Source organism: Macadamia integrifolia, chromosome 10 (assembly GCF_013358625.1).
Source record: "Macadamia integrifolia cultivar HAES 741 chromosome 10, SCU_Mint_v3, whole genome shotgun sequence".
NCBI lineage: Eukaryota > Viridiplantae > Streptophyta > Magnoliopsida > Proteales > Proteaceae > Macadamia > Macadamia integrifolia.
Window position 1 is genome coordinate 22,623,923 of NC_056566.1, and position 16,375 is coordinate 22,640,297.

The 16,375-nt window shown below is 38.3% G+C and overlaps 2 protein-coding genes across 2 annotated transcripts; one reads left to right on the forward strand and one right to left on the reverse strand.

The window, feature by feature from the left end:
* Positions 1-3,113: 3,113 nt before the first annotated feature.
* LOC122090982 (wiskott-Aldrich syndrome protein family member 2-like) lies at positions 3,114-4,329 on the reverse strand. The gene has a single exon (XM_042660759.1). It carries the CDS (start codon positions 4,152-4,154, stop codon positions 3,540-3,542), a length of 615 nt encoding a protein of 204 aa, XP_042516693.1. The 5' UTR covers positions 4,155-4,329; the 3' UTR covers positions 3,114-3,539.
* A 9,517-nt stretch (positions 4,330-13,846) lies between these two features.
* LOC122091081 (histone H1-II-like) lies at positions 13,847-14,945 on the forward strand. Its single transcript, XM_042660909.1, has 2 exons — positions 13,847-14,018; positions 14,100-14,945. The coding sequence occupies exons 1-2, from the start codon at positions 13,926-13,928 to the stop codon at positions 14,640-14,642; spliced, it is 636 nt and encodes a 211-aa protein (XP_042516843.1). The 5' UTR covers positions 13,847-13,925; the 3' UTR covers positions 14,643-14,945.
* The last annotated feature ends 1,430 nt before the right edge of the window (positions 14,946-16,375 follow it).

The window sequence follows — 16,375 nt, forward strand, 5'->3', positions numbered from 1 at the left end:
AGGTTGGCTTGGCAACCAAATGAGTTGTTGTAGCTTCATAGATAAATAGGTGATTACACTTTGTTGTCATTCAAAAAAAGGGTGCTCCATGGTAGTGATCATAACCCCCATGACAAGTAACGTTTCAACAGGACCAATGAACAATAGTGGACATGTCAAGACTCAAACCCACAACCAGTCGACTCGAACGGTGATGGGTTGAGGGCATTTTCACCACTAGACTACCAACCCCATTGATAATATGGGTTGGATATGATCACCTTTGATGGTCTCCACAAATATACCTTATACCTCCTTTGCGTTGATCCATGGGGGAGACTTGCATTGCATTTTATTTTGAAATCATTTTTAGGCATCCCCATTGATGAGGAAAGGTAGTGATAGCCTGAGTTGTTAAACTTGAATGATGGGGGAGGAGGAACAATTTCATAATATTACTTGAAGTGTTTTTCAACTGATTGAATCACCTACATAGACGACAATACCCACTTTTCCAAAGAGAAGATCGTTATGAGCAAGTCATAACTGTCACTAAGTAAATGAGCAAAGGGATTTCATTTCCTTGCAAGCTTCCTTTACCTTTTGAGGTAAACTCCTTCCAACCGTCAATACATTTATGAAGTAAGATCTCATGATCCTCCGGAGCTTTGTGAGATAAATTACAACCAGTGCTAATGTCCTTCCCACCATACCCAATACTCATCTCAAGATATCCCAATCCGTAGGCAAAAGATTCTCCATTAATCGCGGGTAAAGGAAGACTGCCTCTCATTTATATCATGTGATAGAGTAATAGAAGGCTGGCAGTCTACGTGGAGCCTCATAGGCAGGGCAAAATGCCCACCCAATCCCATAAATGAAAAATCCAATAATATTAGATACCCGAATTAATACAAGACCACACAACCTACCAGCCATCCCATTACCTTTAAGAGGAAAAGAAAAAGAAAAGTAAAACCACTCTACAATGGAGGTGACATTTCCCTTGTGTAATCCGGATACCGTTAGATGATTTATTCCATTACCAACCTTCTTTTAAGGTAATAAGTTTCAAAAATAATATGATGGATCCATTGGGTGGATAATTTAACCCATATCGACTTACTTTAATAACAAGTAATGTTTACCAAAAAAAAAAAAAAATGGTGAGTAATAGGGTTCCTAAATGCAACTAACTACACTCTTCGAAGTGGGAGTAATGGAGTTCCTAAATGCATTCAACCTACTGGGCCATCCACCTGCAGGTCTTGGGTTTTTGGGGTGTTATTCTCCTTCGTTTTTCCAATTGAGATCTTATGTGAAATTTAATATGTGAGTTCATCTTTCTACCAAAAAAAAAAAATTTGTGAGTCCATCTTCTAGATCTTATGTGAAATTTGATCTTTCACAGATAATAAACTTTAAAATAAAGGGCAAGGAAACCTTGTTCGTCTAGTTTTCCACAACCAGATAATTAGGCGTGAACATACTTAGTACAGGTGGGGCAATTGAGCCTTTTAACACCTTGTTATGTCTTGATGTAGTGAACACCAAATTGGCAAAGCTCTTTTTTCATAAAATAAATAATGACACCTATTTTAAGTATTGAACTAAGGTTTAAAAATTAGATCAAAATCTGTATTAGAATCTATTGAGGCAAATCCTGATTTAGAAAAATCCGGACTTGATCTGCAATACCTTTCTGAGTTAGGTCGTGGATCATGAAGTAAAAGAAGAAATCACACGTGAGACAATATATGCATTTGTTTTAAGCAGAAGCAAGTAAGAGTGGATGTTAAATTTTATTCCTTCTTAATGTCTTGGAGAAAACAAATCATAAAAAATTGACCCAAACACGTAAAATATAACCCAAACTGAATATAAACTGGATCAAAACCAAAAAAATTAAAGAGAAAATTACATGATTACTCACTTTTGGATTTTCCTTTACAAAATTACCCACAAAAAATTTGGTTAACAAAAATACCCAAAATAAGGTTTGATTTTACAAAATCACCCACCTAAAGTTTCAGTTAATAAAAATATCTAAAATCAGGTTTGGATTTACAAAACTACCCAAAATAGTGATTCTTCATCTTCCACATATAATCATGTATTTTTTTATTACTAAAACTTTGAGTGGGTACTTTTGTAAATTCATATTCAATTTTGGGTATTTTTGTTAACTTAAACTTTAAGTGGGTAATTTTATAAAGAAAAACCTAATTTTGGGTATTTCTATTAACTGAAACTTTAGACGGTAAATTTATAAAGAGAACCCCACAAATGGATAATCATGTAATTTTTTCAAAAAATAAACCGAATATGAAACCGAATAAAAAAAAAAAAATTCTGTTCTGATTTGAAAATATGCTCCTATCTTATTTTGGTTTCCACATGCTTTATTATGAATTGAACCAAAATAAAATCAATCGACAAATTTATATATAATAACCCTCTAACATGTACTTGCACTTATACGCATCGTATACAAAAAGACTGTTGCTTACTTGCTTCACACTTAGGATGCTCATGGTCACAATATGTAGCTATGTCAGAAGGTGGCATTCTCTTGGCCTTTATATAGGCCTTTATGTATGTATCCATTTAAACCCTCGTGCCATTAATTGCACCCACCGGGCCACATGTTCCTATTGTATCATAGCCCATTAGATTATTGCTTGCTATACAACTCTTCAAAGTTGGTGTCTCCCTTAATTTGCAAAAAAATGAATCCATTTAATAATAAATGCATGCCTTATTCCTAAAGTTAGTGTTCTTAAAAAGAAGAGCTCCTCACTTAGCACTGATGGACTCACATGCCAGTAAGAGCATCAAATCCGATCTTCACGTAGGAGTGTTCATACTGCTTCATAGATTGCCGGAATAGTGGGTGGTCGGTGGATCAGATTCCGATCGACCTTCAACCTCTCCTGAGTCTCCAGGCCAGTCCAGAGCTCCCCAACCTTTCCCAAACTTTGCTTTTTCGATCAAAAACAAATATTTCATAATACTAACTTTCCACCACACGATCCCATTTGGGGAAAAAGTTGCAGAACGAAAAGAAAGAAAAGGGGAACAAAGTGAACCACTCACACAGATACATATACTTAATGTCTTCCACAAAATCAATATTTAAGGAACTAAAAGTGAAGTAGATTACTTCAATTATGTGTTTTTGCCAAGAACTTCAACAAGAATCGCTAAATAACTTATTTCTAATCACATTAATGAGAAACGGAGTGGGAAAAAACAACAATTTTACCAGGAAATTACAAATCATTCTACAGCCCCAGCAAGAATGAGAACAGAGCAGAGGAGACAATTGGGCTACAGAGGTGGAGGCAGTTAATTCCTGCTTCGTGAAACGAAACCCTTCTTGTCCTTCTTCATTCTCGTCGTCCTTGAATGGCACCATCGGATAGAGAAAAGCATTTCCCCCAATAAACACTAAGCTCTCTGTGTGTGTGTGTGTGTCTCTCTCTCTCTGTGACTTTCTCTTCTAATTGACTGATTTGTAGATCTGCAATTCTACGAATTATTCTTTGCAGTGGGATCTTCTAAAAGGAAAAACACAGAAAGAGAAGAATGAGTGAAGTTGACAATACAACGGGAGCTTTCAATTGGACGGAATTTGAGGAGCCAGGAGGCGGAGGAGGGTAATGAAAGTAGAAAGGAAAGTACGGCACAATTGGGTTCGGAGGCGGTGGTGCTGGGTAGTAACTCTTCGGAGGAGGATAGACACTGCCGCCTATGGCCCCACCTGATGGCGGCGGCGGAGGATAGCTGTAGCTTCCACCGCCGGTCGTGGGCTGAGAGGGAGGTGGTGGCGAGTAGTAGTAGGTACCACCGGAACCGGAACTGGGCGGTGACGGTGGTGGTGGGCAATCAGAGCTGGATGAGGAGGGTGGTGGTGGGGACGGCGGAGGAGGAGATGGAGGTGGCGGAGAGTAGACTGGGTTGCAGGGGTTGTCGCAGGCGGAGCACATTGTGCATGCAATCTGATCTTTCCTTTTCACAGCCAAGGTCGATCTCGTAGTCTCCTTCGACAAGTGGATGGATGTGATATGGTCTTTGCTGTTTGTAGCCGCCGTCGCTGTCACCGCCAACAATTCCGTCGGTGAGATCAAGAGAAGGGCAAGGAGAGAAAGCAAAATTAACTCGGGAATCGCCATTTTTCCTCTGTGAAAGAAACTTCGAGACCTTTAGATGGAATTTTGGAGAATCAGAGTAACAGCATTTCTTGATGGCAATGGATTTGGAAGCCAACACAGGAGAAAAGACTGACAGTAGAGAGAGAGAGAGGAAAGGAGAGGAGCGTAAGGTGTTAAGGATGCTGATGCACCGATGGGCCTAACACTAGTTTTTATCTTTACGCCGACACCGTAACATGTATGGGCTAACTGAGAAGTTCTGGATACCGCTCAGGGCCACATAGATATTACCTGAGTACGTAACCGTTGGATTGGAAGCTAGAAAATTCGGAGCGGGGTGAGGGATTATGTGGCCCCCATGCATCTATAGGGCTAATCCAACGGTTGTCGCACAGGGTCTTGGGGATATGTATGTGAATAGGGTTTTGTTTCGGTGGATAAGCTGGAAAATCCACACGAGTAAGAATAGAATCACATTTGGTCAATAGTGCCGTTCTTTACTGTTAGGCTTTAACCTGTCAGAAGTTTGACCTTTTGACTTTGGAGAGAGAGAGAGAGAGAGAGAGAGAGATTCTGCATCTTAGGATCAGAGGATGTTCGTCATAGAGTTCTCACTTATAATATCCAAAGGTCAAGATCGGCGCTTTCCAGGAGTCAAAAAAAGTAACGTAGTCGGTATATCGTCGGCGAGTTGCCTACCAAATAAATATGATCCAGGGTGGCATGGAAGGGAGTCCCGGCCTGGCTCAGCCCAGACCCATTTTCCATCGGCCGGGCCAAAGGTTTCTTTCTTAGGAGAGTACTCCAAGGATCCGGCTCCTCTTCTTACTAATCGTTCAGGTTGGTCCATAGTTATCTGGACAAGCACCATGTATCCAGGCAATGATCCAACGCTTTGAGAGAGCTGTGGAGAATGAGGTGCTGAGAATCGTGATCATCACCTAGACACATTGGCAATCACCCTAGTAATTATGGGCAAGACGTGAATGATCACCGCTCAGGAGAGGAGCTGAATCCATACTCCAAGGCCCATTGATTGGTAATGTGAAGACAATAATGAAAGGAGAAGTAAAGGGATCTTCCACTTTATACTCTTTTCTTGTTGTCTGTCTTCTGTTGTTAATCGTTTGCTTTTTCCACTATTTTCCTGTCCCTACTTTTTTGTTCTTTTGGAAATTGGAAAGCTCACCGTCACCCCTAAAGTGATGGTTAACAATAGAATGAAGGATCATGCTTAGGAGTTCAAACCGCTTAAGCAAAGTAGCATACACACCCATATGGATATCACTGGAGCCATGGGTAAAGGGGAGAGGGGGCAGAAAGTTAATGATCTATTTTTGAGGAAACTGTTGATAAGTTCACTTCTCGCACTTTTAGGACCTTGTAATTTACCTAAAATATAGGACCAATGGTCACCTACATCTACACACATTCAGTCATATACATTCGATTTTACGACCTTCTCCCTTAGGCACTGGTTCTTAGAATCGCAGTTGTCACCATTAGGGTAAACTAGTGTTCATACCCAAACTTTGTCTCCCTCACCTATCTTTGTGTAATGACTCTAATGGCCTCCATGCCATCCTTTAATTATACCAAAATGAGATATGAATGGATGTCTACTAGCTACAGATGGAACTCTACACTTTTGAACACAATATACTCTGCCCATAAAATATCATAACAAAGTTTCATTCTCTTCTCAATTTTGTTTTAGGCTTTTAGTTGGAGGATTTGCGGCCAAGCTGTACTAGCCCTTATGCTAATAGGAGAGCACACCCATGCATCCATCTAGGGCAGGGGCATCATTTTCGCAATGCCCCACTTGTGGGTGTAGGGGCACTGCTTGGCAGTAATCTTTTTCTCTTTATTTTTTTTTATTTTTTTTAAATAAAAGAACCTACTGAGTTGCAGGTGTATCTTGAAATATAGGTGTAAATACTTCTCCATTTTACTGTCTTTGCATTAAAAAAATAAAAAAATATGTGCGCTGTCTCCAGACATTGGGTTGTAAGAAATGCCAGATAAGTTATCCCAACGCATGCAGATTATGGGACATTTTGGATTTTTTTTTTTTTTTCATAATCAAAAGATATTTGAAATTAAGAAAAGATTTTATGAGAAGTTGCAACAAAATTAACATGCTTAAACTAGAAAAGTTGAATATATTGTGGAGCAAATTAATCACAAGAATTGACATATAATCAATGGGATTGAGTTCCTTGTCCCTATTCCTCCCACAATCGATGCATAGATATATCATTTAATAAGTCTTTACCAAAATAATAATAATATATCATTTCATTAGAAAGAGAAGAGAGATTCACTTTGGAAGGAACTAGCATATATATGCTATCCCAGACAGTTAATTTTCCCCCCCAAAAAAAAGGCAACCCAGTGCACGAGGCTCCCGTTACTGCGAGGTCTGAGACGGACAAGTTGTACGCAACCTTAGACCATAATACATATATTTCCAAATGTAAAATCTCCTAAATCAACAATCCGTCATGTGGTTGAAAATTGTGGTCCATTTTTCCCACCCCTTTTGTTCCCTTTCCAACGAAGGTCATGGCTAAGGCCTTTTTCCCTTATATCTGTTTGTTTCCATGTAAATAAGTCTTCAAGAAAAATTTTCTATAAATATAAATTTTCACGTAAAATGAAACTAAAAGCATTAAAAAGTTGAGAAAATTTATACGAAAAAAAATTATGCAAAATATAATTTGTTAAAAAACCTTTTGTAATGAAATAAACAGAACCTTAATTAAAGCCACTCTACATCAAATGAAAATCTAAAAAATAGGCAAGTGATATGGCATATCACAAAGTTGTACTAAGGAACAGCTCAACCACCAAATCTTATCTATCATATCTTTGGTGGTACCAAAGTTTTACTGATAAATGCGCCACACCTTTCCCTTTTATATGGTAGGTTTGGCCCTAATAAGACTTTGCCAAATTCATACTAAATTGAAGAAAAAAAAAAGGATCAAAGGTTTCTCAACTCCTAAACTGGCCAATCTGTAGGGGATATTTGAATTTCACACCTAATCATTTGTTTTTTTTCTTTTAAGTTTTAGTTTCTCATTGGATTTGCAAGCTATGTTTTTGTCAATTGGTAACACTATTTCGTCTAAATTTTTAGATGAGTTCAGGATCTATTTGTTCACAAAATTACTATCATAAATAGTTACTGATATTAAAATAATCTATACTGATCTTAAGCTCGCTTGATCACCGGCCACCAGAGCGTAACTGATGAAACAACGTAAAAAAGAGCATCAACCGAATTGCACTCATAGACGCCCCTTGGAGCCATAGTAGCATTAGAGCCAGAGATCTTGTTCAGATTTGGGGCTTTGGACCAACTAAGTAGTTACTAATTTCATTGATCGGTACGAGTTGAGATGCTTGAATGCCTCATTCTCATCAAAGAATGGCATTATAGAAGAACAGGAATCTTATCTTTTGAATCTATAAAATCTTATCAATAAAATTCAGATCTTGCATAGTTATCAACCTATGAACATGTGGACAAAAATACGCACTTCAAGATAGGGTGATATGGTTGGACTAGTGTCCATCTTCACATTCTTGAGTTTGGATTTATCATTTGGCATGTGCTTCCCCTTCATTCATGGATGTAATTTTGGATATCAGTATTAGTATTGGTATAAAAAAAAAAAAAGATGTATGTATTTGATGCACGGGACTCCTGCATGTGTAAGGTTTGGAAGTACGAAAATTATGTAGTCTTACTTTGAGAATGTTGAGAAGCTGTTTCGACAATCTGATCATCAAATCACAATTTTGTACCTTTATCGTTAGATCAAGCGTGACTCTTAATATTAGTAATTTTTTTTTTCAATAAAGTGTGACCAACACAAGGTATTTGAGTTACAATAATTCGACATAGGTTAAATAGTGATACAACAAATCTGATGCCAATATTTGAAACTTTACCTAAGAGAGAAGGAGAATAAGGAGAAAACAAAACCAATAGGGCCCATCACATGCACTGATCAATGATTTCCTAAATATATTCCACCGCTCGGAAGGAAACGGATAGAATATATAACTTTTCGTGGTAGTTTCATACTGAACCAAAATGAGAGGAAGTTTTCTTATTTGCTTCGCTTTCAGGGTGGAAACCACGCTAATGAGAGGCTGGAAGATGAATGGCATCTCTGTTGTAACCCGACAGTCACTGAGAGGGGGGGTGAATCAGTGAGTCCAATTCCGATCCCCAAAAACTTGTCTGATGTCTGGCCAAGAAAAACCTGATATACCTGTCCCTGTTTGCACACAGTCGTATGCACAATCAACCTCTCATAGGCACTTCCAAGTATGCACACTCATTCCACATTCCACGCACTCCAATATCAAATGCAAACAACAAGCACCCACAACACAGGGTTTTTACAAGGTTTGACAATTTACCTACATCCCCGGAGTAGTGCCTGTAAAGGCTTCGTACCTACTCAATACACTACTTTTGACTGCACCCACAGTCGGGAGCACCCACACCCAATTTTCTCAAGCCGAAGCTGAGATGGCACTCGTAGTGCCGATACAATGTGTAGCACACACTACACGGGAGCACCCACTCCCGGTGCTTAGCACCCACTAAGCACACAATAAATAATACAATTAAATTGGACTTATATCAATGCCCTACAGTCAAGCTTTGCCTAGCATATGCATCCACAACTAGGTAGCATGCTTACAATTCATCAACAACTAACCTAGCATGTATATATTCATCCACAACTAACCCTAACATACATACATACATGTAATGTAAAATCAAAGGTTAGAGAATCTCACAACCGATTGCCTGGGATGACTGGAAACTTGTACTGACGAGTTTGGTGCTCACACCTTCTCTCTCCTTGGCTTCTTGCTTTTCAAAGCAAATACATCCTTGTTTTCTTCTCTTCTTCCTTGGATTTGAGTTAATGTACCATTAACATACTTCAACCACCTCTTTTACCTCCTTTAATGGCCTAAGAACATTTATCATCAAACTTGTATGTTCAATCAAGGACCAACAAAGAGGGGGAAGCTTCTCCTACCAAAACCGTAGCCTTATTTCACTCAAAACCCATTTTTCTTGCTACCATGGAGTAGGTGTTGAAAAAACGAAGAAGCTATAACTTGGCTCACCCAAATCCGAGTTAAAATGAGGGAGATATGACCATTTGAAGTTAGAGCAATGAGATAGCCTGAAATGGAATCTTCGTAGTGGTGGCGTAGGCTACACCGGCGGCGCGCGCAACAGGGGCGAAATTTGACCGTAGATCTCATATAAAAGATCTTGTAATCTAAGCCGTCGGATTAAACCAACGGACAATAGATCCAAACCATTAAATTTGAGTCTTGATGATGTCATCATGACGTAGGCTCTGCATCGTCAGAAGTGTTGTCGATCTATGATTGGTTGCTTTTCTGGATTTTAAGGGAGCTTGTCTCCCACTCACAAAAGAGAAATCCATATCGACCGTTGGATCCGAATCCTCCATGATGCTTTAATCATAGTTCATGAGATCATTAAGATCGGAATCATTTTTATACCTTCTATACACGCGCGAAACACCACAACATACCTTGATAAGGTGTAGCGCCAGTGCATCAAGAATTATGCATCTAACCAATAAAATTCTATGCGCAAGCATCTATCTCGTCCATGTCAGCGCAAAATCTCAGCAGCCTTTGGATGGGCATCAAGCCTACGTGGTCGAATCTTGGTCATCCATTTCACTTCCATTTACTCCTATTTATTACAATCAAGCCCTTGCCTCCATATCTTTCAGTGCTTAAAGGCCCATTGCAACTCAGACCTTTAAAATCTTTAAATTACACAAAAGCCCTTCAAATTTCAAAAATAAATTCCGAAAAATCCACCCAACACCGAGAGCAACTGATGGATTTTCGGTTTGGATTTTCGAACCGACTTTACGGAAACACTTATAATTTTTTCATACGATATCTGATCGAGATGAAACAAAGTGCGTTGGAATCGTAACTGGATGCTCTAAGACTTTTCAGAAGACTCAATCATCTGAATCATCCATGTAAAAATACCAAAATGCCCCTACACCTTTCTAATGACGTATCTTTTTCATACGGAATCGGAACGTGATGAAATCAGAACCGTTGGAAAGATTGTATTTTTTCCGTATTGTTACATGTAGAACACTTCCTTTAAAAAATTCATCTTCAATGCCGAAACTGCCCTCGAATGCCACAAATGCCGTAACTTCTTCATACGGTATCGGAATGTGACGAAATCAAATGCACTGGACTAGGTAAATTACAATCTATCTTTTTCATGAAGAACCAATCTTCCAAAAATGTCATTTTCACTGCTGAAAATGCCCTCGATCGTAAATAGGCCAATTTTGCCAGTTTTGACCCAGAAACCCGCACCACCTATTAATGATGTATTAAACCACTCCATGCATACCAAGCTGCTCTGTTATCTCATCGGTGACACTGAACACTGCCATGTCATCATTTTCATCCACGTCACCCAAACTGGCCACGTCATCACCACCACGTGGTCGAGTTGCCAACAAGGACAACCATAAAACAACAATCTCTCTGGGAGCATGTCCTTGCGTAAGCGCCCGACCAATATTAGCATTTAGCACATACATCAGCATCAACCAAGAGGGGTACGATGATTATTTTGCACCCCTGTGTCTAAAGGTGCAAGGGCACATTGCTAGACAGAGAACACATTCGTAAAAGAAATCTACATTTTTTTGTTGGAGAAAGTGTTAGTATAGACTTTATGCTTCATTATGTGAGAGGGTATGGGAAAAAATCCCCACTCATACATCATTGGCGATATTTTTTCATTTTACCCTTGTAGGAACCTTCGAAGCATGGTCTCCTTGAAAGTATTTCTGAAGGCTCTGACTCGGTTGACATCGAGTCGGACTGCCAAGAACTAATTGGATTCGTCAATGAGCCTTTGAGGATTGCCCCTCTCTTTTATTGAGGACATTCATAACTTAGCAACTCACTTTCTGATTGTAGATTCACTTTTGTTTTTAGAGAGTCACTCTTTCGTCGACTCTCTACTTGACAAGGTTTTGTCTATTTCGTGTATGATAATTTGGCTATTTTCCTCTCCGTGGTTGAGAGACTTATGCAATCTTTCTATTATGTGCCATGCATGATTTGATGAATAGTTTGATTTCTACCCAAAAAAAGTATTATTAGGAACTTGGTACGAGCCGTAAACTTGAACGTCTTAAGTTCTACTCCCACTAGGCAAACCTTGGGCCACTCACATGAGAGTGTTTAGTACTCTTCATTGCTTTCAGTGAAACTTGAATGGTGCTCATTGATCCCCGATATGATCCGATCCATACGATTGTGGGGTTAGTATGAACCCATGGATTCGGCCTAAATACCCATCGTAAGCAAAAATAAAAAAATAAAAAAGGAACTTTACTTGACTACCAAATTACAGATATTGGTTTGGCCCCCAGCTGAAGATTCTTAAAGCATAAGACTTTTAAAGCCCATTTATTGGATATGATCATGTTACTCCACCCCACCATTATTTACAGGTGGCCCCAATAGCTAAAAAGTTCAATTTAAGGTTGTGTTATGTCGGTATTCTTAGAATAGATTATGGATCTATATGATATCAACAACAAACTCAGCTTCATCTAAACTTAATGGAATCAACTACATGAATTCGTGCATAAACAAAAAGTAAAAGTGAAAGTGAGCGTAAAAAATAAAAAAACCAACATCAGCAAGTCAGAAAAACCATGGCTTCATGGATCCTTGCCCTCCGAATGATTCTATTTGAGATCTAAAATGAAATCTGAAATTCGATTTTTCCTCTATTTTTTCGCTGTAGAGATCATCTAACATCCTTCCATGAAGACAGACTTGCTTGAGCCTTGCACCATCTCCAGGCCCCTATCAAAAAAATACTGAGATTTACAAAAAGTGAGAAATAAGATATATAGATGCATAGCTTGTCAGATATTAATTCACCGATCGATCAATTTCCCAGTTGATTATGCTTTGTTACGAATGCGATGCCTGTCTTCATCACTCGCTTTCCCAGCATTCGATCTTGGTCTCCATTTAACTATTTAAGTTTCGCTATGAAAACGGTATTAATGTATTTATATATGGAGCCACGCACTTAGATTATGTTTGGTACTGCTAGTTGATATTAATAATATGGGATCTTTTTTGTCTCCAGAATCTCAGTTACCAGATGGACAGTACTTGATTCCTTATCATGTGATCGATTTGCCTTTATACTAATCAAGTATATTATATTAATTTTTTTGAAAATAAACTATAAATCAAGGTCTCCGCATCTATTTAAGAAAATGATGGAAAGCTTTAGTGGTCACAACCCATATACAAAATTTAGCATTTACTCTACTTGCAAGGCACCAATCAATTGAGCAAATAGTTATATTCGTATTTTCTTAAAAAAAAAAAAAAGAAAGTTGTGTTCGGATTTCAAACAATTGGATATCTAAGAAAGGACCAAGCTGTTGTTGTTCTTTTTTTTTTTAACCTCTAATATTATTTGGGACTTGATGAAGCTCTTAAAATATTATTAATAAAATAGGTAAGAATACAATAGGGCTCTTGCACTCCCAAAGCGCAATCAAACAACCTTAAGGAAAATATTACATTTTAAAAATCGACCACCCAGCTATCTTCCCTAATGATTTGGCTAAGGTCTCTAAGAAGAGTTTGGTCACTGAGAAATATAGAATCCAAAGCTGAAGCACATGTCAAGTTCACCAACCAATTTGACGCACTGTTACTCTTTTGAAAAGAGATTCGTGTTCGAAAAAAATCATGTAGATCATAACTTCCTGAAACCAATACTAGCAACTCCATAGCTCACATAACCTATTAGACCCTAAATTCACAATCAAGATAGAATTGGAACTAATAGAAAAATTTAAGAAACACATATCTATACATAACCTTAATCCATCCCTCAAAGTATACGACTCTGTCACAAAATTAAAACAAACACCATACAAACTAGAAAAAGCCGCAAGGGCAATGCCATTCTTATTTCTAATGAGTCCATTCCCTCTTGGGTTTTGTTTTTTGGAGGGATTGGAATACTATCCATAGGGTATCATGCAAATATTAAGGAGTGATTTCGACCAATTCATAAATAGGGACAGAAGTACAGCCATTGATCATTGATGAGCTATGTTGAAGAGGGTCGGTCCAGTGTTGGAGAATTTCTAACCAAACAGAATTGGAGCCCAGCCCAACTAATATGCTATGTTGGTTCAAAGTTGGAACCGCATGCATCTCAACTTCGTCTCATTCCCTTTGGTCATTTTCCATTGCTGGTGTATCCATATCTGTCTGGGTACGGACGAACATAAGACGATACGATATTGTATCAATCTAATATTCCCGATACGTATCAGCCAATATATCCGATACGATATCATACCGTGTTTTAGAATCATGCCCATTACTCCATAATAACGGTCATGAGTCATGACTCATGACAAGAATCATGAGTGTGACCACATCAAAACAGCCGTGTGATCAAAGTCATAACGGAGGGTTGGATACGAACCATTTTAATCGATCCGTTTCTCGTCTTAATGTCCAATCATTAACTTCCACGTATTTAGTGTTATCTTCCCCTATAAAACCAAACCAACCTGAACTATTTTTTCAAATTGTTCGTTTCCCTCCATATTGTGCTCTCTCTCTGCATTTAAAACTGAAAGGTCGATCCTGAGTTTTCAAGGGTAGAAAGCAATGGCTAAGGCAACGATTCGTACGGGAGCGACAGCGAAACCCAATTCCGAGATCAAGAAGACCACCACCCTCCTACATCCTCCTTACTTTCAGGTCGCTTCCCCATCTCTTTCTCCCATTCTCTTCTTGGGATCTCTACTTTTACTAATAGTTTTTCTTTGAATGACTTATCAGATGATAACTGAAGCGATATCTTCGCTCAAAGATCGTACTGGTTCGAGCCAACCTGCGATTGCCAAATTCATTGATGAAAAGTATGGAACAGGGCTTCCCCCAAATTTCAAGAAGGTTTTATCCATTCAATTGAAGAAATTCGCCCAATCGGAGAGATTGGTTAAGGTTAAAAACTCTTACAAAATCTCTGCCACCGAGAAGGTCAAATCGGTTAGCCGTGGAGTTGAAGTGAAGCGACAGAGGAAGGACAATGCCGCTGTTGAAACGGTTACCGTTAAGATGGATAAGAAGAAGAAGAAGAAAATTGAGGAGAAGGTAAAGAAGACGAAAGAAGCAGGGATGGTCTCTACGCCAAAGAACAAGAAGAAGCCGGTGAAGACACTGAAACCAAAGGCATCTATCAAGAAGATTGGGAAGGTGAAGCGGTTGAGCCAGGTTAAAACTCCCGAAGCTTTGAAGAAGAAAAGAGCTCCAACCCCATGGAAAGCATCGAAGTCCATCAAGGGTTCGAAAGCTGTGCCCAAGAAAGTTCAAAAAAACTAATTTTGGCTCTGGTTATTCCTTCAAAATAAGAAATTAGTAGTTTCTTCTTGTAAATGGTTTGTCATTACTAATTGGTTTCTTTGGATTTGCAAAAATAACTTGTTATTCTGAGATAATGGTTGTTAGATAGGTGTAAATTCTCTTGTTTTAGAGGAAACACTTCAGGGTTTTCTCTTTAGGCTTCTGTGTGTGTGTGAAGTGAGACGTGGAACTCCATGTATCACATAGAAAACATATAATGACATGAATTGCAGACCCTTACTAATGCGATCTCCTAATTTCAAAAAAAAGTTATTATTGTTATCTTGTTTCGTCCATGGATTTATTATTTTACTAATTTATATTCATGCAAATTGTTACAATGGCTTTGACCAAATAAAGCTTCACATCCCGTGACTGCATTGAAGTGAAGGATTTTACAAAGGCAACATGATCATATGTGGATCATCCTACCCAGTATCCCCATCCTCATGTTGATTTCCAATCCACAAGGTGTTAGCCTGACATATTATGTTTTGAAGAACTTTTTCTAGGAACTGAAGGTTTTTTTGGGAGAAGGGGGAGGGGGAATGTGAATGGAGATTTCTAAAGCACCGATTGTTGTAGATTTGTTTCTTTCTCTAATCAATGTTACGAGTTTGGAATTTTAAGTTAAGACTGTGTCTAGTGTTTGGTATGCAATCTTAGAATAGATTATGGATGTGTATGTGCATTTTGAAACTCAACTATTCTTTATTTTCGCATTTTAGAATGTATTCTAGACTTAGAATCTATACTGAAAATACTAATCAAATACAACATAAATTTTTTATCTTTCTCCATTTTAAATAATAATTTATAATCAATGTATGATTTATGTATGGAATATGATTCTTCGAAGCATCATCCCAGTTACATAAAAGGAAAAAATTAAAGAAATACCCTTGGTATGTATCACTACATATCTTTACAATTTTATTTTTAGTAAAAATATCCTTAAAGCTGGAAAGACATAACATATGTGTGAGACAATTAATAATACCTTTTAAACTACGAACATGCCACATTAAAACCCTAAAAAATAAAATATTGTTTCACATGATCTTTGTATTTGTGATCTTATGACCACCCTTTCTTAAATACCTACCCTTACCATTTATTCATCTATATATATTTCTATCATGCCAGCCTTCTCAAGGAATAATCTATCAACCCTCTTCTTCTACCAAAAAGGAAGAGTCCCCCTGGTCTCAATGTGGCCCCTAGTAGGTCTTGTATGACCTAGTGGCTTTTCAATTAGGGCGAAAAAAAAAATCTCCACTATTGATGTGTGGGATGTTTTGTGCATACTCTTCACACACACTATCCTTTTGATCCATGTGGGTCCTTTACTAATATAATCAATTCCAACATCCAAATTGGGGTGAAATAGAAGATTCAAACCCCCCTCCCCCAACCCAAACCCCCCCCCNAAAAAAAAAAAAAATAGACGAAGAAGAACCAGAGGAAGAAGAAGCAGAGGAAGAAGAGGGAAAAAAGGAAAAAAAAAGAATCGTAGGCGAAGAAGAAGCAGAGGAAGAAGAGGGAAAAAAAAATCGTAGCTTGAAGACGAACTAGCAGGGAGGGAAAAAAAAATTACAAACATACCTTTTTCTTTGTAATGGCAGAGGAAGTTGAAGAGAGAGTTGCAGAGTTGTGTTCAATCGGTTGGTTGAATCCAAAGTTCTCCGACGATTGTTAGATTGTAATGGCAG